General features: G+C 42.0%; 1 protein-coding gene across 5 annotated transcripts in view; it reads left to right on the forward strand.

Moving 5' to 3' along the window:
* KIF26B (kinesin family member 26B) overlaps positions 1-24,776 on the forward strand; it is a 568,793-nt gene that overhangs the window by 493,511 nt on the left and 50,506 nt on the right. For all 5 annotated transcript variants that reach the window (XM_068232060.1, XM_068232061.1, XM_068232062.1 and 2 more), the window contains 2 exons: positions 14,234-14,396; positions 16,207-19,528. In XM_068232060.1, the coding sequence (XP_068088161.1) occupies positions 14,234-14,396; positions 16,207-19,528 (3,485 nt within the window). The remainder of the gene's footprint in view (positions 1-14,233; positions 14,397-16,206; positions 19,529-24,776) is intronic.

Genomic DNA, 24,776 nt, shown 5'->3' on the forward strand with positions numbered 1-24,776 from the left:
CCGGCAATTTGAAAGGAAGGGAGGGGTTCCTCCAATAAATGTAAAATATTTTATATTTGTCATCATGCAGCTGAAAAAAGGCTGCTATTTATTATTATAATTTAGAAAATAGATTTTATTTCTGAAATCTTGTATTTTTAATTTGGGTCCACTTTAAGGACCAGGCACTTTTTTCCATTCAGACCACTGTAGCTTTCACGGTTTATTGCTCGCTCATACAACCTACCACCTAAATGAATTTTGGCTCCTTTTCTTGTCACTAATAAAGCTTTCTTTTGGTGCTATTTGATTGCTGCTGCGATTTTTACTTTTTATTATATTCATCAAAAAAGACTTGAATTTTGTCAAAAATGATTTTTTTTAACTTTCTGTGCTGACATTTTTCAAATAAAGTAAAATTTCTGTATACATGCAGCGCGAAAAATGTGGACAAACATGTTTTTGATTAAAGAAAAACATTCAGTCTATATTTATTAGTTTGGGTAAAAGTTATAGCGTTTACAAACTATGGTGCAAAAAGTGAATTTTCCCATTTTCAAGCATCTATGACTTTTCTGACCCCCTGACATGTTTCATGAGGGGCTAGAACTCCAGGATAGTATAAATACCCCCCAAATGACCCCATTTTGGAAAGAAGACATCCCAAAGTATTCACTGAGAGGCATAGTAAGTTCATAGAAGATATTATTTTTTGTCACAAGTAAGCGGAAAATGACACTTTGTGACAACAAAAAAAAAAGTTTCCATTTCTTCTAACTTGCGACAAAAAAAAATGAAATCTGCCACGGACTCACTATGCTCCTCTATGAATACCTTGAAGTGTCTACTTTCCAAAATGGGGTCATTTGTGGGGTGTCCTGGCATTTTGGGGGTTGCTAAATTGTAAGCACCCTTGTAAAGCCTAAAGGTGCTCATTGGACTTAGGGCCCCTTAGCGCAGTTAGGCTGCAAAAAAGTGCCACACATGTGGTATTGCCGTACTCAGGAGAAGTAGTATAATGTGTTTTGGGGTGTATTTTCACACATACCCATGCTGGGTGGGAGAAATATCTCTGTAAATGACGTTTGATTTTTTTTTTTTACACACAATTGTCCATTTACAGAGAGATTTCTCCCACTCAGCATGGGCATGTGTAAAAATACACCCCAAAACACATTACACTACTTCTCCCGAGTACGGCGATACCACATGTGTGGCACTTTTTTGCACCCTAACTGCGCTAAGGGGCCCAAAGTCCAATGAGTACCTTTAGGATTTCACAGGTCATTTTTGTTTCAAGACTACCCATCACGGTTTAGGGCCCCTAAAATGCCAGGGCAGTATAGGAACCCCACTAATGACCCCATTTTAGAAAGAAGACACCCCAAGGTATTCCGTTAGGAGTATGGCGAGTTCATAGAAGATTTTATTTTTTGTCGCAAGTTAGCGGAAATTGATTTTAATTGTTTTTTTTTTTTCACAAAGTGTCATTTTCCGCTAATTTGTGACAAAAAATAAAATCTTTTATGAACTCACCATACTCCTAATGGAATACCTTTGGGTGTCTTCTTTCTAGAATGGGGTCATTTGTGGGGTTCCTATACTGCCCTGGCATTTTAGGGGCCCTAAACCGTGAGGAGTAGTCTTGAAACCAAATGTCGCAAAATGACCTGTGAAATCCTAAAGGTACTCATTGGACTTTGGGCCCCTTTGTGCACTTGGGGTGTAAAAAAGTGCCACACATGTGGTACCGCCATACTCAAGAGAAGTAGTATAATGTGTTTTGGGGTGTATTTTTACACATACCCATGCTGGGTGGGAGAAATATCTCTATAAATGACAATTGTTTGATTTTTTTACACACAATTGTCCATTTACAGAGAGATTTCTCCTACTCAGCATGGGTATGTGTAAAAATACACCCCAAAACACATTATACTACTTCTCCTGAGTACGGTGATACCACATGTGTGACACTTTTTTTCAGCCTAGGTGCGCTAAGGGGCCAACGTCCTATTCACAGGTCATTTTGAGGCATTTGTTTTCTAGACTACTCCTCACGGTTTAGGGCCCCTAAAATGCCAGGGCAGTATAGGAACCCCACAAGTGACCCCATTTTAGAAAGAAGACACCCCAAGGTATTCCGTTCGGTGTATGGCGAGTTCATAGAAGATTTTATTTTTTGTCACAAGTTAGTGAAAAATGACACTTTGTGAAAAAAAAACAATAAAAATCAATTTCCACTAACTTTTGATGAAAAATTAAATATTCTATGAACTTGTCATAGACCTAACAGAATACCTTGGGGTGTCTTTTTTTCTAAAATGGGGTCACTTGTGGGGTTCCTATACCGCCCTGGCATTTTACGGGCCCAAAACCATGAGTAGTCTGGAAACCAAATGTCTCAAAATGACTGTTCAGGGGTATAAGCATCTGCAAATTTGATGACAGGTGGTCTATGAGGGGACGAATTTTGTGGAACCGGTCATAAGCAGGGTGGCCTTTTAGATGACAGGTTGTATTGGGCCTGATATGATGGATAGGAGTGCTAGGGGGGTGACAGGAGGTGATTAATGGGTGTCTCAGGGGGTGGTTAGAGGGGAAAATAGATGCAATAAGTGCACTGGGGAGGTGATCGGAAGGGGGTCTGAGGGGGATCTCAGGGTTTGGCCGAGTGATCAGGACCCCACACGGGGCAAATTAGGGCCTGATCTGATGGGTAGGTGTGCTAGGGGGTGACAGGAGGTGATTGATGGGTGTCTCAAGTTGTGATTAGAGGGGGGAATAGATGCAAGCAATGCACTGGTGAGGTGATCAGGGCTGGGGTCTGAGTGCATTCTGAGGGTGTGGGCGGGTGATTGAGTGCCCTAGGGGCAGATAGGGGTCTAATCTGATAGGTAGCAGTGACAGGGGGTGATTGATGGGTAATTAGTGGGTGTTTAGGGTAGAGAACAGATGTAAACACTGCACTTGGGAGGTGATCGGACGTCAGATCTGCGGGCGATCTATTGGTGTGGGTGGGTGATCAGATTGCCCGCAAGGGGCAGGTTAGGGGCTAATTGATGGGTGGCAGTGACAGGGGTGATTGATGGGTGGCAGTGACAGGGGGTGATTGACAGGGGATTGACAGGTGATCAGTGGGTTATTACAGGGAAGAACAGATGTAAATATTGCACTGGCGAATTGATAAGGGGGGGTCTGAGGGCAATCTGAGCGTGTAGGCGGGTGATTGGGTGCCCGCAAGGGGCAGATTAGGGTCTGATCTGATGGGTAACAGTGACAGGTGGTGATAGGGGGTGATTGATGGGTGATTGATGGGTAATTAGTGGGTGTTTAGGGTAGAGAACAGATGTAAACACTGCACTTGGGAGGTGATCTGACATCGGATCTGCGGGCGATCTATTGGTGTGGGTGGGTGATCAGATTGCCCGCAAGGGGCAGGTTAGGGGCTGATTGATGGGTGGCAGTGACAGGGGGTGATTGATGGGTGGCAGTGACAGGGGGTGATTGATGGGTGATTGACAGGTGATCAGTGGGTTATTACAGGGAAGAACAGATGTAAATATTGCACTGGCGAATTGATAAGGGGGGGGTCTGAGGGCAATCTGAGCGTGTAGGCGGGTGATTGGGTGCCCGCAAGGGGCAGATTAGGGTCTGTTCTGATGGGTAACAGTGACAGGTGGTGATAGGGGGTGATTGATGGGTAATTAATGGGTGTTTAGGGTAGAGAACAGATGTAAACACTGCACTTGGGAGGTGATCTGACGTCGGATCTGCGGGCGATCTATTGGTGTGGGTGGGTGATGAGATTGCCCGCAAGGGGCAGGTTAGGGGCTGATTGATGGGTGGCAGTGACAGGGGGTGATTGATGGGTGATTGACAGATGATTGATAGGTGATTGACAGGTGATTTACAGGTGATCAGGGGGGATAGATGCATACAGTACACAGGGGGGGGGGGGGGGGTCTGGGGAGAATCTGAGGGGTGGGGGGGGGGTGATCAGGAGGGAGCAGGGGGCAGTTTAGGGAATAAAAAAATTGCGTTGACAGATAGTGACAGGGAGTGATTGATGGGTGATTAGAGGGGTGATTGGGTGCAAACAGTGGTCTGGGGGGTGGGCAGGGGGGAGGGGTCTGAGGGGTGCTGTGAGCGATCAGGGGGCAGGGGGGGGGAAATCAGTGTGCTTAGGTGCAGACTAGGGTGGCTGCAGCCTGCCCTGGTGGTCCCTCGGACACTGGGACCACCAGGGCAGGAGGCAGCCTGTATAATACACTTTTTATACATTACAAAGTGTATTATACACTTTGTATGCGGCGATCCGGGTGCTAGTAACCCGCCGGCGCTTCCGAATGGCCGGCGGGTTACAGCGTGAGGTGGGCGGAGCCAGTCCCCGGCGGCCGATCGCGTCACGAATGACGTGATCGCGCCGCCCATGCCCCTACAAGGACCGCCGCCTCTGTGCATGCGGCGGTCCTTGCTGGGTCCACTTTCCGGCCGCCTCTGTGCGTTGGGCGGTCGGAAAGTGGTTAATATAATTTTTCAGCACTCTGCAATTGAAAAAGTACTAAAAAGTAGGTGAAAAAGTGCTGTGCAAAAAATATTCTTATATTTTCTTGCTTGATGGTGGTTTAAATGCATTTTTATTGATGAGATATGAAAATATCACCAAGGAGAAAACTTAAAAGAAAAAGTGAATTGGATCTGGCACTTGATTTTTTGTATGTTTTCTACAGAGACCAGGAAGGATAAGCAGAGCCCTTATGATGGCATATGATGGCAACAACATGGAAACATTGCTTAGATTAATTGTATGCTTTGTTCTTTTGACAGTGCTCTGCCTTTTCTCTTCAATCATTAGCGCAAGTAGGAAACATTGATAAGGTTTTATATCATACTAGTGGACCTAAGCCCGTTTAAAAACGGGCTAGGTCTGTCACTGCGCATGCGCACGCCCGCACGATTCACCCGACCAATCAAATGTGGGTTAAGCATGTCGCACATGTGTGATGTCAGCTGGTTTCATTCATATTTTTGCTTTATGGAAGCCCATTGGCAAAGCGGAAGAGAGAGCAGACAGCTAAAGTGTTAAATGCATGGGCATGGGACATATTTACATTAGGGGAAATGGCACCGGAGTTTCTGTCATGTTCGTCGCTCATGCCGATATCGCACACTGTTATCGATGTGCCCCCAATCGACCATGTTGGCCAGACGTCTTGCAGCATATGCGATCGATACATTTGACCCATTTCTGCCGGAAATTGGACAAATCATTAATTGGCTTGCTTGTGGCCGCACTGATTGAATATTTCAGATATTATCTAATCAGATGCTCGTTCCCCTGCCAAGTCGAGTGATGTATGGGCACTTTTACTCTGTACATTGCCCCAGAATATGTTGGTGCTTTCTAAATCAACAATAATGTGCAGCTGTCCATTTTTGCAGCCACCTAATTAATATTGACAGCTGGAAATTAATTTAGAGGTTCTTTTCAGTGTGAAACAAAGCAAAAGATAACATAGAAGCAATAAGTGATGCATTTAGTGCCTACATAGCTATAGAAATGTTGATAGAAGTAATTAATGGCTGCTTGATAACACCTCCCTGTGGGATTTAATGGAAAATGTGTTTTCATTAAACTGCAGCTATTATCAACAAAACAGGGTCTAAATATAGAACAAAATTGTCTTATGATAAAATCAACCAAAATGGTATGGGCTGGTAATGCATTTACGGTAAATAGTTGTGTTTGCCTTGTATACAAGCTTGGAACTGAAATCCAGGAAAGTATGCTTTGGAACTAAATTTTTTTTTTAAAATCTGTTTCATTCAATTCAAGGAAACCTGTAGTTGGTGGGCAATGGAGACTGACCTCTTTAACCATGGCTGTGCCCGGATGTGGAAGCAAAACGGAAAAAATGCACCTTTATTTCCAAATAAAATATTGGCGCCATACATTGTGATAGGGACAAAATTTAAATGGTGTTATAACCGAGACAAATGAGCAAATAAAATACATAGGTTTTAATTATGGTAGCATGGATTATTTTAAAGCTATAATGGACGAAAACTGAGAAATAATGATTTTTTTCCATTTTTTTCTTATTAATCCTGTTAAAATACATTTATAAAAAAATAATTCTTAGCAAAATGTACCACCCAAGGAAAGCCTAATTACTGGCGGAAAAACAAGATATAGATCTATAAATTGTGTTAAGTAGTGATAAGGTTATTAGCGAATGAATGGGAGGTGAAAATTGCTCTGATGCATAAGGTGAAAATCCCTGCGGGCTTTTTAAAAATTGCTTCTTGTCTGACTGTTACACTTATCCGCTGCATCACAATCCCAAACCTTGGTACTACTGAGGTCACTTAACCTCCCTGGCGTTCTATTAAAGATTGCCAGGGGGTAGCGCAGCCCTATTTTTTTTATATATTTTTTTCAATCATGTAGCTAGCCTAGCGCTTGCTACATGATGCCCCCCTCCCTTCCGCATCCCTCCCACCCTTCCGATCGCCGCCGGCCCTGTTAGCCATAAGGAAATCTCGTTCTGAACGGGATTTCCGTTAGGGCTTCCCCTGTCACTATGGCGACGATCGTGATGACGTCATCGGCGTCGTGACGTCATCGGGAGTCCCGATCCACCCCTCAGCGCTGCCTGACACTGATTGGCCAGGCTGTGCAGGGGTCTCGGGAGGGGGTGTAGGCCCTTGCGCGGCGGGTAGCGGCGCATCGGCGGCGAGCGGCGGCGATCGTATACAACACGCAGCAAGCAAAGTGCTTGCTGCGTGTTTTAAAAACAAATTATGAAAATCGTCCCAGCGGGGCCTGAGCGGCGTCCTCCGGCGGTAATGGATGTAACAACTCGTCCATACCGCTAAGGAGGTTAACCACTAGGCGAGCAGTAGTGAATGTTCAAAAGTATAAGAATTGGATGTGTCCTGTTTAGTGAGATTTTCTTTTTTTTTTTTTTACTTATATTGTGAAAGTCATAGGCTGAATTTCCTCTTTTGGCCTGTGGTGTCAGGCTGTATTGTTTCCTACACATTTTCCAGCACGTTCATTCTCTATAGCCACACTTGTTCATCAATGGTCAAATGCATGCAGTGTCTGGAAAAAAAAAGACAATTAGGGCTTGTTCACACTGGGGGAATTTTCGCCCCTTTTTCAAGAGCAGCGATTTTTTAAAATCGCCCACCAAATGCTTGTGCAATGAATCTCGAAGAGAAGGTTCATATCAGCGCGGTTCGTGCGCTGTGCATTCAGCAAAGCGGTGCCGGTACCATTTTTGGGGCATTTTTGCTATACTTGAAGGTATAGGAAGGGCGCTGTAACGATTGTGGAACTTTCTCCGTGATCAGCGCACAACACGTGCGCTGACACGGCGGAAATCCTCCACAAGCGTATATTTGCAGGCACCCAGCAAAAGGTGCTACGCACCTGTAGAGGGAAATTCCTGTCGGCAGATGGCGCTGGGGAGTGCAGAGGAACCAATCCTCTGTACCTCCACAAGTGCCAGACAGGAATTGTACGAAGCGCAGAACGCAATCGCAAGAGAGGCGATTGCGAATGAGATTGAGCAAAGGGACAGGTTGTATGTGTGTGCGCCAATCCAGTCGCCACCTCGCGACCGCGCACACACAACAGCAGATACTAAATAGGAACGGGATCGCGAGAGGTGCGATCACCAGACGTGACACAAGGCAGATCAGAATAGAATACGAGGGTAGCAAAGGCACAGCAAATAATACAATAAGGAGATACGGAAAATAACAAACGCTAGCTAACCGCGAACACCGCACTCATTCGCAAACAGTGCACGCGGTTATGCGCGATCTCCACGTGATAAGCACAATAGAGACAAGCACGCCTAACTAACCATTAACAGACAAACATGAAACAGAGGACGCGAGCGCTTGCTTAACGGTTACCTCACCGAGCCTCCAGCAAGCGTAGCGGACAAGACAGACACACGAAAACAGGGACAAACGAGAGATAGGATCCACAGCACTAGCGAAAAGTGGCTACCGTGATCCAGGTACAGAGTAGCAGAACAGAAAGATCCTCAGCGCTAGCGAAAAGTAGCTAGCGCGATCCCAGAAGACAGAACAGAAGGATCCCCAGCGCTAACGAAAAGTAGCTAGCGCGATCCCAGAAGACAGAACAGAAGGATCCCCAGCGCTAGCGAAAAGTAGCTAGCGCGATCCCAGGAGACAGAACAGAAGAGATAGCTGGTAGCAACCGCTGCACCAGCTATACTCCAAGAACAGAGATCAGAACCATTTCCTGTCGACCACCATTGGGACAGGACAATGGCAACAGGCAAGACAAGACACAACAGGCAATACAGATAATACAACCTGACTGGGCTAGAAGGGGAGCCTAAAGCAACCCCCAGGAATTAACTATACTAGATAGCAATGGCTGACACTCCAGCAGTGTCCATCAGGAACAGACCATGGAAAGGAAATGACCAGCAAAGCCTTCTGGGAAACATAAAGCTCTTATAGTGCCAGTCATCAGAGAAGGCAGGTAGGGGATTTGCATAACGAATGTATGCAAATTCCCCAGCAAGAGAACAGACCAGAAACTTGCAATGGAACTAGAGGAATGGACTAACAGCTGTCTGCCTGTGCAGCCAGCTGAGCGGATCATCACAGGCGCTAAACGCTCACAAAACCGCTTTATGCAGCAATTGCATTCACGTTTTTTAAAAGAAATGCATTGTATTTATTCTTTTCCGGGTCAAAGAGTTCACTTCCTGACTTGCGTCAGGGAGTGAATTACAAAACCGCTCTGGAAAATCGCTTAGAAAAGCGATTTTACCAGAAATGCAGCATGCAGTGGTGCGCCGGGAGGGGGGAAAAAGGCACACAAAAAGGCAAAACGCGTTTGCGTTTTCGATTTCAGGTGTGCCTTATTTTTGTTTTTTTCTGCACATGAATACAATGCGTATAGATTTAGATAATTCCATTGATTTTAAATGTGCTGTCAGTTCTAATGCAGCTTTTCAGTGCATTGATTCTGGCTTCTGGCTTTGAAGCTAGGAGCTGCTGTCAGTGCTGTCAGTTATGACGTGCTGCACATGTGTGACAGGCCTGGCAACCTTAAAGTCTATTGACTTTCATGTTACCATCCAGAGTTGAGAAACTGTTCCCGCGCATTGCGATGTACCGTACCCGGGAATACTTTATCAAACAATGCACACGATTTCCCATTAATTTGTGCTATAGCTGCCAATTTGGTCTGAAACTGACCCACACCGTGGATGCTACAATAAACACATCTAAAAATATTTTAAACAAATAGAAATGTAAGCGGTACACCTTGACCAAAAGTTTGGCACTGCTGCAAAGCTCATTAATATTCAATGTGCTCTGGCCCTTTATTAAGTGGGATTTTAAAACTGTAATTTAGCCCACCAGCTTTATGATGCATATAATTGTAAATTTGCATGACTTATCAATGCACAAAGCTGTACTTACTTACAGCAAATATATTAATGTACCTGGATTCAGTACAGAGCCGATTACCTGATCCCACCCCATACTTCCTCTGCTGAAAGAGATTAACATTTTGTGGCCAGCACAGCACCTCAGCAGTCCTATCAATTTCCTTTATTGTTTATATTGTAAGCTCGCAAGGGCAGGGCTCTCTCACCCTTTCGTGTCTTGGAATTTGTTACATGTTTAATTCATATTGCTTTTGTCACTGTACTTACCTATTCTTTATTTTGTACCGATTCCGTATTTTGTACCAACTCTGTATTTTGTATATTGGTGAATGCCATTGTCAGTATTATTTTGTACCCCATGTTTGTTTCTTACTTTTTACAGCACCATGGAATATGTTGGTACTTTATAAATCATTAATAATAATAATAATGATAATAATATTGGTTCCCCAATAAAGTGTGTATGACAGCATTTAACCCTTCCTTACCAGGAATCACTCTGAGTACATAGGAAAATATTGGCTGCTGCCCATTCCGAGGTCTTCCTGCCCACCTCATGTGGGAAATACTACTTGTAAACTTCTACTGTCATCAAAGAGGAAATGGAAAACTATAGAAACCACCCATCCAGATACTTTTAATATATTTTTTGCAAAAACTGTAGATGTGCAATGCATATCATTTGGTGAATTGCTAATAAGTGCACATTTATATAGAATTGGAGGCTGGGATAGATCATTAAAGTGGACCCAAATTAAAAATACAAGATTTCAGAAATAAAATCTATTTTCTAAATTATAATAATAAATAGCAGCCTTTTTTCAGCTGCATGATGACAAATATAAAATATTTTACATTTATTGGAGGAACCCCTCCCTTCCTTTCAAATTGCCGGGACAAAATCCGGCAAATTGATGAAGTAGGTGGTGTCCGGCAATGGAGGAATTGCTAATGGCTGCCCCCAGTATAATCCTAGTTATGAAAAGAGAAGGGTGAAAAGCATGCACTGAAATGCTCATAGGCTTGAAGGAGTGTTTATTTATCTTTGTATGTGTCAGAGTGGTGCAACTAAATATTTTTAATTAAAAAAAATGTTTGGTTTGGGTCCGCTTTAACTTGAACTGAAGCCTGGTCTTCTTGACACATATGCATTTAGTTTCCCTGAGGAAGCTCCAGTGGTTTAGGGGTGAAACATGTTCATGTTGAGTAGTTTAGGTTTAGTATGTAGATGTATTTGGGCTCTTTCACACCAATAATTGCAAAACGCAATTGCAAATGCAAACGCATTTTGCAATTTTCATTATGTTAATCTCAATCGAAATGCAGGAAAAATGCAGCAGAACTATGGTAGCCTTTTTAGAAAATCGGAAATGCATTCAGTATGAATGGATTCCCACGATTCCAAATGTAACGCTACTGTACTTGTGTTTGGAAAATTGCAAGCCTTTTCAAAGACAAAAAGGAATGCAGGCAGTGTGAAAGGGCCATACACAATAGTTTAGACTCTGTTATAGGTGGGTGGTCCCTATTAGAATATATTCCTGTTCATGTATATGACAATAGGAATGGCCAATTTGATATAGGAGTGCTATTTTTTTCACCTAATTTTTGGAGCTTGTGTATTTAGGTAGTAAATTATTTGTAATTTTTATATTAACCTATTTTGGTTCCTGGACGTAGAAACTACGTCCAGGAACCATGCGCGCTACCGCGGCTAATCGCGCGCGTGCACGCGCACTCCCGGCCGCGGATTCGGTAGCCACGGAATCAATGTATCGGGCTATGGTGCCCGATCACTGATTCCTCTCCCCCGCTGAAAAAGCGACAGCTTCTCTCGGAAGCTGTGCTTTTTCTGGCCGTTCCCTCCCCGATAAGTCACTCTAAGCGTGTGTTACGCTTAGAGTGACATCATGTAAACAAACTCATGGCCGCCATCTTGTGGCCAAAAAGTAAAACTACAACTAAAATTTAAAAAAAAATTAAAAATAACACACAATTACATTATAAAACTATACTTTACATCCCACCCTCCCAAAAATACCCAAATAAAATGTTTAATATAAAAAAAAAAACATTACAATAAAAAAAAAACATGTAAATATTTTCCTTAACCTCCTGAGCGGTATGGACGAGCTCAGCTCGTCCATCACCGCCGGAGGCTGCCGCTCAGGCCCTGCTGGGCCGATTTTCTTCAAATAAAGTGCAGCACACGCAGCCGGCACTTTGCCAGCCGCGTGTGCTGCCTGATCACCGCCGCTCTGCGGCGATCCGCCGCAAGCAGCGGCGAAAGAGGGTCCCCCCAGCTGCCTGAGCCCAGCGTAGCCGGAACAAAAAGTTCCGGCCAGCGCTAAGGGCTGGATCGGAGGCGGCTGACGTCAGGACGTCGGCTGACGTCCATGACGTCACTCCGCTCGTCGCTATGGCGACGATCTAAGCAAAACAAGGAAGGCCGCTCATTGCGGCCTTCCTTGTTTATTCTGGGCGCCGGAGGCGATCGGAAGAACGCCTCTGGAGCGCCCTCTAGTGGGCTTTCATGCAGCCAACTTTCAGTTGGCTGCATGAAATAGTTTTTTTTTTATTAAAAAAAAACCCTCCCGCAGCCTCCCTGGCGATCTCAATAGAACGCCGGGGAGGTTAAGGGTCTAAACTTTTTAAATATCATTGTAAAGATGAAATATTTCTATATATTTTTTATTTTAAACTTGTAAATAGTGATAGATGCAAAACGGAAAAAAATGCACCTTTATTTCCAAATAAAATATTGTCGCCATACATTGTGATAGGGACATAATTTTAACGGTGTAATAACCGGGACATATGGGCAAATACAATACGTGAGTTTTAATTATGGAGGCATGTATTATTTTAAAACTATAATGGCTGAAAACTGAGAAATAATGATTTTTTCAGTTTTTTTCTTATTCTTCCTGTTAAAATGCATTTACAGTAAAGTGGCTCTTAGCAAAATGTACCCCCCAAAGAAAGCCTAATTGGTGGCGGAAAAAACAAGATATATATCAGTTCATTGTGATAAGTAGAGATAAAGTTATAGGCTAATGAATGGGAGGTGAACATTTCTCAAGTGAAAACGACGGAACGCGAATGGGTTAACCAGTACATATTTCAGTTATACTTTTTTGTATAATTGTATGTATGTTGTGTTTTGTTGTGCTTAGTTTCCAATTCTGTGCTTGTATAATCTTTGATTTTCTGTTTTCTGTTTCTGCTTTATACTAAGAAATATGAATCTGTTGGTTAGGGGAAAGGCTGGGTTGAAGATACTCAATGAGGAAAGTGTGAGAGGCCTTTGCAAGCAGAGAAGGCATGAATTGGTTGGTGGGTGCGCATGGAGGGGGTTTTTTCTTCCTGTTTTCATTGCTCTCCCACCTTCACCGATTATCCTTTTGATCCTCTGTCCCGGTACTCTTTTGATGTCCATGGCTGTATTCGTAGCGTAGTGGTAATATAATTGGGGAAGATTTGTAGTAGTAAAGAGGGTAATGTTTCTGACAATGTCCTGGTCATGAAGGGATAAATGTTCTGTAATCATCTACGCTGCACATAAACTGTTATGTGACCTACATTATCTAGGGGAGCTGTAGCAGAATTGCATCAAATGACAGATTCCACAGACCTGTCTTGGGGTCTCTGTGTGAGAGAGGGGTTACCTGGCAAGTTCAGGAAGAGATGAGCCCAAAACAGCATTAGGTAGAAGGTGGGGAGGGTGGTAACCTACACAGAGAAAGTTGTGATGTTGTATTGGTACTGCTGCAGAGGAGAATGCGTTGTGACGTCTCCTCAGTTTTAAGGCCTGTTTATGCTACTCTAACCCCCTCCCCCCACCTCCATGTTGCCTCCTCCCAGTTGAACATAGGGAGACACTCCATCCAAACCTTGCAGAACAAAGTTCTGGCAGTGATTTTGTCTTCTTCGAAATGAACACTACCATAGCAATACAATGTACTGTCCTCCTGTCACTGTTTGAAAGGATGTAAGATGCTTGCACCATTCACCACTCGCCCCTGATTTTTAGATTTGGATAAAACGTAATGGTGAGACGGGGGTAAAGGTATACTGTATATGTTGAGGTAGAAAGCAACATGAGGGTTTCGGGATTGGGGCTTAAGAGGCTTGGGTGTGGCTACCTGCTGAAAGGGTGGGGTCATGTGACACTTGCAGTTGAGGACCCCCTGCAGGGGTTATGAGGGATGAAGGGTGCATTCCTAAATAAGTTATAGAGATTAAAGAGATTGAATTGAAAATAAATGTGAAATAGGGCTTCCAAGGTAGGATTACATGAACGTATTATTGATATTAATATATTTTAAATATAATTTATAAATGCAAGAACTGTTCCCTGAAGCACAGTTTCCAGTTATTAACTGAAAGAAAAGATCGGACTGGGTTACGTGGAGAGCGTATGTATTATATACTGTATACAGTATTTATATGCTGTCCATGTATCAGCCCAGCCCACATTAATGTATTAAAGTCTATAAAAAAGCAGCAATATATTACTCAGAGTGCTTTGCTGCCAACAGTTTGTGAGAGGAGATAAAGTATTAAATTAAGTGGTCAGAGATTGATTCAATTTCATGAATAAAAAATCTTACTGACCTGTCCTGTATATTTCTCATCATTTAGAGGGGATGCCATGTGACTCTGCAGCATGAGACTTATTAGCATGCCATTAAGAGAAGGGAAGAAAAAAAAAAACTTCAGGGCTCTGAAGTCACATCATGACAGTACAAGTGAAACATGTTTCACTAATGCAGCCTTAATTCATTTTGTTTCTGCAGAGAGAGCAAGCTCACAATGCTTCTTCGAGAGTCTCTGGGGAACATGAACTGCCGCACTACAATGATAGCTCACATTTCGGCTGTTGCAGGAAACTATGCTGAGACACTGTCCACTATACAGATTGCTTCCCGAGTGCTTAGGATGAAGAAAAAGAAAACCAAGGTAAGAACATGAAGGAGAGAATTATTCATCAGTGTTGTGATAGGAAAAAGTGTGTATTATTGCAGCAGATGTTGTGGACAGTTAAGGTTTTGTGCCCTATGGAATAGTCTGTGTCAGATAAGCATCATGTGCCATTCTTTGTTACGTGATGCTGTTTCTATTGGATTGATGCATAGGTAGGGAAATTAGACACAAGCAAACATTTTACTTTTAGCTCCATGGAGATAGCTGATCTTACATCATACCTAAGCATTTGTAACGTGGATTGTAAAGATTGAATTCTGTTCCTGAAACTTCATGTTGAAAAGTGCTAAAAAACTGATTTAATGTTACTGGCAACCAAGAAAACAAAACTAAAGCCAGTTTCTCTACAATTCATCCGCATGACATGGCTACTCAATCTGGTAAAAAAAATCCCTCATATGTTGACCCATAATTGGTTTATAGGTAATGTGTAAATAAAGGGATAGTTATAAAGTATATTACAGTAGAATCTTGTTATAGTAAACTCTGATATAGTAAACCTCTGGATATTGTAAACTCAGTCCTCAGGTCCCAGCAAATACATCTGTATAAATATACAATATATGACCATTTCTGATATAGTAAACTACTTTTCCTGGTCCCTAGGAGTTTACTACAAAGGGATCTGCTGTATATCATAAAGTACATAACTGCCAACTGTCCTGTTTTGAGAGGGAAAGACCCTTTTAGGGAAGCAAACCCCCTGTCCCTGCTTCTTCTACATGTGTCCCTCTTTCAGCATGGTTGTGCAGGTCTACGTAAATATATGTATTGTTTTGTTGAATAATGTATTTCATTGACTATAAACTTTATTCCCATCCTTTAATCTGGGTGCATCTTTTCCAAGGAAAACTACTGATGATAGAAAGGAACAGTGTGGGTTGAATAATAAAACTCTATACTCTTTGTGGTGTGCTGTGGCAGAGGTTGGAATAGAGGTGTGGCAGAGGTGACTTCCTTTTTTATTGCAAAATGTTGTGCGGTATGAAAATATACAATGGCTATCATTCATAAAGCATTTCCGCATGCGGAAATGCTTAAAACAGCTGACTTTACTGCACACGTAGCAAAATATGCATTCATAAAGACTCCTTCCGCATCAAAAGCTGAAATTACCGAGTACAGCGATAAATCACCGCCTTGTGCGGTGATTATTGTAAAAAATGTAGCAAAATGTTAATTCATAAAGATCACCGCAAGCGGTGTGAGGTCGGGAAATACTGCTCCCTCTGATGTGGCGATACCAATGTAAGTGAATGGAGACACACAGACCTCCCAGGCAGCTGCAGTAGAGCGGAACACGGAGAAATGTATCAACTCGGCTGCTTCCGTGTCTCCGCAAGCCTACCGCCTGCCTACCACCAGCCTAGTTCGGGGAATCTCCACACTGCTATCGCAACTAGATACATTTTTATGAATGCCCACCCAGAAGTCTAAAATCCCGACAGCGGTGTTTTCCCGCACAGATTCTCTTTACCAACAACCTTTTTATGAATGATAGCCAATGTAGACATTTCTAGCACACATAAACCTAGGTGAAAGGCACTTAGGCAAAGATGTCGTTGTTCTTGAACTGTTACATGAAAATATGAAACTTCACAGATGTCCTTTAAAAACCTAGGTTACATTTTTGTTGTCTGGACTGCTAAATACTTTTAAATGCTTACTTGTCACCAACCCAAAAGAAAGAATTATACATAAGTGCAGGTAATAATATTAGCTTGTTTGCAGTGTTATCTTTTTTAGTTCAAAATAGTTCTCAAATATTTTCTGTCCTGTTTTACAGTATACCTCAAGTTCATCTGGAGGAGAAAGTTCCTGTGAAGAAGGCCGGATGCGCAGGCCAACTCAGTTGAGGCCGTTTCATTCAAGGAATGTAGTCGACCCTGACTTTCCGCTACTCAGTTTATCTAGTGACCCAGACTACTCTTCTAGTAGTGAACAGTCATGTGATACAGTTATTTATGTTGGTCCTAATGGAACTGCCTTATCTGACAAAGAGCTGACAGATAACGAGGGACCACCAGACTTTGTTCCAATAGTCCCAGTTTTGCAGAAGACTAAAAATGAACCAAAACTGGAGGAAATACAGGAAGTGGCTCCCAATAAACCAGAGAAAGATTGCTTAAAGTGCAATACTTTTGCAGAGCTACAGGAAAGATTGGACTGCATTGATGGTAGTGAGGAAGTAAATTGTTTCCCTTTTGAAGAGGTTCCTGCACAGATTAATGAAGACCAGACAAATAAAAGCTCATGTCCTGTGGCTGAACCAATAAAAATAACAGATTCAACTAAAGAAGAAAGCATTTCCGAAAATACACATTCTGATGAGGCAATAGAAAATATCACTGGGAATGTATGCAAGATGCAAAGAAACCATTCACCTGTTCCCTCTGGGCATGTAACAAATACTTCTGCACCATCATCTCCCAGGAGTGTTACTGGTAGTTGTGCTGCTCACACTGGGCAGTCCCAGTCTGCCAGCTTGCAAGGAAGCAGAGAAAGCCTCAACAGTTGCAGTGGATTTGTAGAAGGAAAACCAAGATCAATGGGGTCACCAAGACTAGGTGTAGCCAGTCTGTCTAAGACTTCAGAATACAAGCCACCCAACTCTCCTTCTCAGAGGTGCAAAGTGTATACACAGAAGGGAGTCCTACCAAGTTCAACACCTGCTTCAGTAATAGAATCTCTCTCACAACCTGAAATCCGGACACCTCCTCTAGGAATGAGCCCACAAATTATGAAGAGATCTGTATCTAATTCAAGTAACTTTTCTGAAGAATCTGTGCTAGGAGATCAGCAGTTATCTGGTTCTGAAGAGTCTAAAAGGGAAGTTGTTAGCACAACCATGGTCACTGTGCAACAACCTTTGGAGCTCAATGGAGAAGACGAATTAGTTTTCACTTTAGTGGAAGAGTTGACAATAAGTGGCATCTTGGACAATGGCCGACCAACGAGTATCATCAGCTTTAATAGTGACTGTTCAGTGCAGGCATTGGCATCTGGGTCAAGACCTGTAAGTATTATAAGTAGCATAAGTGAAGACCTGGAATGCTATTCTAATTCCACAGCACTCTCTGAAGTCAGCATCACACAGCTCTTACCCCTTCCAAAACCTGGAGCAGATGAGAAAAGCCAAGAAGAGGGTAGCAGACGATCGTCAATTAGTTCCTGGCTGAGTGAAATGAGCACCGGTAGTGATGGGGAACAGTCATGCCACAGTTTTATTGCACAAACATGTTATGGTCATGGAGAAGCAATGGCTGATCCTAATATTTCAGAATTTACAACTGCATTGCAAAATATCAGTGTAAAATGTACTAACAACTGGCAGAAGCCAGGGGTGGACAAAGTTCTTATTCAGCCCGAAATATCAGAAACAGTACAAAATAATATATCCCCTATAAAAATTGCAGCAGTAGGAAAAAACACACTAACTATAGTAAATAGTTCCAGTCTAAGCAGTGCTGAAAACTATGCTCCCATGAAAACAAACATTGCAGTTTACCCCTGCATTGCAGTGAGCCCATTTAAAGCTCAAGAGACCAATGAATGTCCGCCAGGATTAAATCCGCCTGACAAAGCCTCACAGTATGCCACAAAAAATTATGTGGATTGCAAAGTGGAAGTTGTATTTGATGATCCATGGTTAAAACGTGAAGATGATATTAAGAGAGTGAACACACATTTACTTGATGAAGGACAAACATCTGAAGGTCCTCACTGTGTAAGTGACCACAATGTGTACAGAAACCAAAATGTCACAGACAGATTAAGCAGCAGCAGTGGTGAAGGAAGCCTTTCACCAATCTCTGAGAACCTTAGGAGAATAGTGGACGGGTGTGAAATGGCATTTACTACTCAGAGTCTCACTCATATAAGGGATTATTCACTAACAGGCAGTCTTCCCAGAGTTTTAGAAAGATCACATAAGCAGGAGGAAGATGAATTTGAGGTTGGCAGTTCTGGATTTGTCTCTCCACTACAAACTTCCAGGTCTACTTTAGAGAGAAGAGTTGCATCTCCCAAACACTGCGTTCTCACTCGTCCCAAAGGAACACCACCATTGCCTCCAGTGAGAAAATCAAGCCTAGATCACAGGAATAGAGCAAGTCCCCAGCATAGTGCAAGCAGCCCTTCAAAACACCCTCTTTCTTCTCTCCCCAGTCTTCCAGATGAACTTAGTGGAAAATTGTCAGGTTTCAGCATGGACACTCGAAGCAACAGTAGTAGCAAGTTATTCAGTGCTAAACTTGAACAATTGGCTAACAGAACAAATTCTTTAGGAACATATAATGGAAGTCATTATGAATGTCTATCTTTAGAAAGAGCAGGAAGTCTTTCATCTGTCAGCTCTAGAATGATCCTTAGTAAAGACAGCACCTTGCCAAGATCTGGAAGGAGTTTAAATCGAACTTTGATGTCATCTCCAACTAACACTTCACAGTCTGCTGGAGCCTCACCTAAATCTAGTCCCTCAAAAATTTCTGCAGTAAGCAAACTTCTACTTGCCAGTCCTAAAGCTCGTAGTCTTTCTGCTACGGCAACCAAAACGCTTAGCTTCTCCACCAAGTCACTTCCTCAGTCTGTAGGTAGAAGCTCAAGTCTACCTCCAAATGGTAAAAATATGTCTTGGTCAACTCAGTCCCTTAGTAGAAACAGAGGATCTGGACTTGCTTCCAAACTGCCCTTGAGAGCTGTTAATGGGAGGATCTCAGAGCTGCTCCAAGGAAGTACTGGGGGGCGAAATGTACATTCTCACGGAAATTCAGATGCAGATGAACGTGCAGCTCATCATGTGGAGAAACCTGTTGTGCATACACTGCCTTCCCCATATAGCAAAATTACTCCACCTCGCAAACCTCATCGCTGCAGTAGTGGTCATGGTAGTGACAATAGCAGTGTGCTTAGTGGAGAGTTGCCACCTGCAATGGGAAAAACAGCCCTGTTTTATCACAGTGGGGGCAGTAGTGGTTATGAAAGTATGATGAGAGACAGTGAAGCTACAGGAAGTGGCTCTTCTGCTCAAGATTCCATGAGTGAAAATAGTAGTTCTGTCAGTGGGAGGTGCCGGAGTCTTAAATCATCAAAGAAAAGATCTACTACAGGTATGTAATTAATCTGATTCTTTATCTTACATATGTTGATTATTATAATAATACTGAAACAAATATTCTATACTTTAAATCAATATTGAAGTATATAACAACCTGTATGATTTGAACTGTACAAGGAACACAATAATTTACTGCACACGTAAACTGGACGTTATGCAAACTAAGTAATGTACATCAAGCAGTTGACATAACTCGCGTTATGCACACAACATGTCACAAATGTCCTGATATGTTTTGTGGCTAAAAGTCATCTTCCTCAGAGGATCCATAAATGAGTACACAGATAATTGTTTTTTTATTTGACCTGTATTGATATACAAAGGTGGTAACAAATATACTACATATAAATTCAAACTGCAATTTTTTGCTCCCTAAATGCCTGGCATCTAGTGGTTGCCCTCTCTTCCCACATTCCCTTGCAGAATACTGACACTGGAGGTGGTGGAAGGGGCTCTTACCTGATCTGAGGCTGGACACACTACACCAGATCTCCATGTCTTCCATCACATCAGATTTGTTCGCTAGTGTTTGCTCTCTACTTCCTTACCAGGAAGTAGAGTGCAAGCTACGGACACTAGAGGGTGAATCTAACATGAAGGAAGACATGGAGAGTTGAGGTGCAGTATGTCTGACCCTGGATCAGTTAAGATGCTCTTAAAAAATTCAAAATGATGATTTTTTTTTCAGTTGTGGCCTGCCTCCAGGCTTTATGTAACTCTTTCATCAGTCATATAGATTGTGTGTTCATGAAGGTGGAGACAACGGGCATGGGAATCTGTTCCCTGGTCATCAACAGGGCACATTGATATCATTGCTATTAACATTGGAGGGGTACTTTGCAAATGAAGGGGGGCCAAAACAATGAGGTGTAGTAGTACACTGAGGGAGATTTTAATTTTATTATGTGACCTCTTTAATGAGGTGACCAAATAGCTACATCCACTGAAGTAAACAAATAAAAAGTGTTTTTATCCATTTGCCTTATTTGTAGATTTGTAGTCAATAATCCACAAAGAGGTTACAATTGTTTATCTTCTTAATATTAATAGAAATATTCATGGTTCTTCCCCAGGGCCCCCAACTTGATTCTTTGCCCATGAGTTGAAATAAATCTTTTTGTATGTTGCTTGAAAGATTTTATTGACCACACTTTCCCTCAAAACAGCATCAATTCTTCTAGGTACATTTGCATAGAGTTTTTGAAATAACTCTGCAGGTAGGTTGTACCAAACATCTTGGAGAACTAAACTCAGATCTTTTGTAGATGAAGAGATCAGGGCTGTTTGTGGGCCATACCATCACTTCCAGGACTTCTCCTTATGGATATAATCTGTTTCTATTACTAAAACATTGTACTTTGTTGTATCAACTTGTACAATAATGCAGTCTCCTGTATTCGTATCTATTACATTTCAGAGCATGTTGACCCCATAATTGTATTAAATGTTCTGAAGGAAAACTCACAATGAGTGTAAACAAATAACAGTGGTTGAAAAGAGATTTTAATATCCGCACATTTATGTTAGGATTGTGTTACAGTGGAATCCCAAATGGAAGTATAAAATACTCATCAGCACTGTGGTCTAGAATTAATCTGCAGGATCTCTGTTGGCTGGAAGTTGTTGCCGCTGGTGACATCACCAGTGGGAGCATTGATTGGAACAGCAGATGGGAGCTGTAAAATTGTAGCTGTGTGGCATTTTAGCAATCAATATCTCACAAAACACGAGGTATATGAATATGATCTTGGAAGTAATGAAACAATAAAATTGATTTCACTGGCATTATGATTTTAAAATGTGTAATTTTTAAATAAAGCATTTTTCATTTAAATGCAAAAGATAGTATTACCAAAGCACTACTCTCCTCCCATGGAAATCTATATAGATTACAGCTATTTCTTTTGAAGAATTGCTGTTGAATCAATCTGTACCATTTCACATCTACAGATGTAGAATCTTCAACTTGAATAAATTCTCTATTGATTTAGTATTGTTTCATATATCAGACAGTGTGGAGCAAGTATTTATGCATTTTAGTGTTGTTTCATTGAGAGACAGAAACTTTTGAATCAGGATTTTACCATTTATTAAAAAAAAGAGAGAGGTGCCCAAAAAGTAAAAAAAATATTACAATCAATAAAAGAGAAGGTAGGTATAGGCTTAGCTTTAATGATTCACTAAACATAGTATTTAGACTTTATCCTGCACAAAATATGGCAATGCGTTTCACATCTAGCAGCCACTTCATCAGATCAATAAACAGTGCTTTAAAGAGACTCTGAAGTCTCATAAAATTCAGGTTTTTATTTTAAAAACTCTCTTTATCATTATTGCCCTAACTAAAACGCCGCATCCCCGCGGCTGCACACTAACTAAATCCCCCTAAACTCCCCGGGGCACATTGCGGGCAGCGCTTCCGTGAAGAGGCAGAGCTTTCGACTGCAGCTCTGCCTCTATACGTGTCCATTAGTGTGGATCGCCGCCTCTGCCCGCCCCTCTCATCTTCTTTCACTGAGCGGGGCGGGAGAGAGGCGGAGATATGCGCGGATTGACACACATGGAGGCAGAGCTGCAGCTGAAAGCTCTGCCTCCTCCAGCAGCAAAATCCACAACCAAAAAAGTCGTGGATTTTTGCTGGGGAGTTTGAGGTGATTTAGCTAGTGTTCAGCCAGCATTTTAGTTAGGGCAATGATTATAAAGAGATTATTAAAATAAAAACCTGAATTTTATGAGACTTCAGAGTCTCTTTAAAACTTGAAACTCAGCACTCCTGATCCTAAAAAAACATACAGTCTGCATCCTAACCAACACATCTATGTGGATATACAGGAAAACATTTATTTTCATATAATGATAAGCATATATCAAAGGGGGTGGGGAAGGCAAAAAACAAGGATGGTGGTGGGGGGAGAAGGAAGAGGACAAGGAGAGGAAAGGGATTCAGGAGGAGGGGGGAGGGAAAGAGTTGGAGGGAACAGCATATCACCTTTGAGTATGTAGTAGCATATAGTGCTAAGCCTATTTTTAGCTCATTGGTAGAGTAGGCAAGCAGCCTCAAGGGTCACAACATACCAGACAGTGAGTCTTCTTAGGGTTAAAATAAAACAATACAGCTTTATTGTCAGTCACACAATGTCCAAAACAGCAACACAAATCCACCACACTGAGTCCAACTCCCTCCAGCACTTCCGCATCAGCAGCTTCCCTGCTGATACAGGCCTGGCAGGCCCCCTCGGCTGCACAGCCTTTCCGGAGCCTGCTTGCTCCACATACAGCCCACTGCATTCTGAGTGATGAAAGCCTAGACTTGGAGGAGTGGCGTGTAAGGCCCACCATTCTCCCAATACACGCCAGTGATGGGTCCCATACTAATCTACAGGAAAGCGTTGTTGCAAATGTGCAACAATGGACAACATCCAGGACATTTCTTTCAAATCCAGACCTGCAACAAGCAGACATCTGCTCTGACCATCACAATATATATATAAATATTATATAAGAAAAACATATGAATAACCTTTCTGTAAAGGCCAAGAGGGGACGGCACTTCCCCTCATGCTTATTGAGCAGATACCTGTTGAGCAACCCTTCCTTGTGAGTGTAAGATCACTACAATTTCCTTTTCTCCAACTCACAATGATGTACTACACCAGATCGGGCATTGTTCTTTTCTCCCTTTCCTTAAAAGATACATGAGGTGACATGTGACATGATAAGATAGACATGTGTATGTACAATGCCAAGCACACAAATAACTATGCCTTTTTTCTTTCTTTTCTTTTTTTCTTTCTCTGCTTGAGAGAGTTAAAAATCATGTATGCAAGTGACAGTTTCTGTCCGGGACCGAGTTGGACTATTGCATAACTCTAATTGATAAGGAATTACAGCTATAAAACACCTTCCTGAAAGAAAATAGCTCCTGAGAGCAGGAAAGAGATAAAAATGGCAATAGTTCATAGATATCAGCTCTGGCATACTTCAATGCATGTGTCATTGAGCAGAGACAAACAATAAAAACTTAAAAGTAGATTTAAAAATAAATGAAAACTGTGGGATATCTAGAAAAGCCATTTTTGTGAGAAGGAGGATACAATTGTTTATCTCATCAGTTTATTTTCACCTCATGTTTACTTTAAAGAGAACCCGAGGTGGGTAGTTTGAATCTTAAGAGAACACAGAGGCATGTTCTGTGCATAATCACATGCCTCTGTGGCTCTGTATTGCCGTCTCTGGACCCCCCGAGGTCTGCTGTGCCCCCCTGTAAAAAGCGCTGTGCTAACGACAATCTCCTTGTCACTAGCCTTGTATTTACCTGCAGCCTGTCAATTAGTCAGCGTTCCCCCGCCTCTGTCCCACACCTCTGCCCGCCTCCATGAGTTTCCTCCAATCGGAATCTAAGCCACGACCCAGGAAGTACCTCCCAGGTCGTGGCTTAGCTTCCAATTGCAATATTGCAAACATTACAATAACCAGGACAAATGGGCAAATAAAATGTGTGGCTTTTACCCACAGTTCTACGTTTTATTTTAAAACTATAATGGCCGAAAACTGAGAAATAATGATTTTTTTTTTCCATTTTCTTATTATTATTCCCATTAAAATGCATTTAGACTAAAATAATACTTAACATAATGTGCCACCCAAAGAAAGCCTAATTGGTGGCACAAAAAAAAATCAAGGTATAGATCATTCCGTTGTGAGAAATAGTGATAAAGTTATTGGGGAATGAAAGGGAGAAGTGCTGAAATGTGAAAATTCCTCTCGTCCATAAAGTGAAAACAACCCGCGGGATGAAGTGGCTAAAGATGAACTGTAATGAAACAATATTAATGAATAAAACGACTTATTTATTTGCAATATTCATCTATAAGTTATTTAGTGATTGGTTGACAATTGTAAAACCTCTCCTCACCCCAATTTACATTCTAAAATGTACCACAAGTGGCAATATTTATTTTGTAGCACTATACAACGCGCAAAACACATAACAATGGGGAGCATAGATACATGAGCAATTTGACATATTGTACAATCAGGACAACCAGTGACAACCCCAATGCAATTGATGTGTAGTTTGAATAACATCGTCAATACTAATAGAAATTAATTTGATAAATTGCACAGAAACAGGAAGCAAAAAGGAGGAGAGAGGTCCCTGCCTTTGTGAGCTTACAATCTAGAGGGTAGAGCAGCCTTTCTCAACCTTTGGATCTCAAGGAACCCCTGCAAACAATTTT

The sequence above is a fragment of the Hyperolius riggenbachi genome, chromosome 4 (assembly GCF_040937935.1).
Source record: "Hyperolius riggenbachi isolate aHypRig1 chromosome 4, aHypRig1.pri, whole genome shotgun sequence".
Classification (NCBI taxonomy): domain Eukaryota; kingdom Metazoa; phylum Chordata; class Amphibia; order Anura; family Hyperoliidae; genus Hyperolius; species Hyperolius riggenbachi.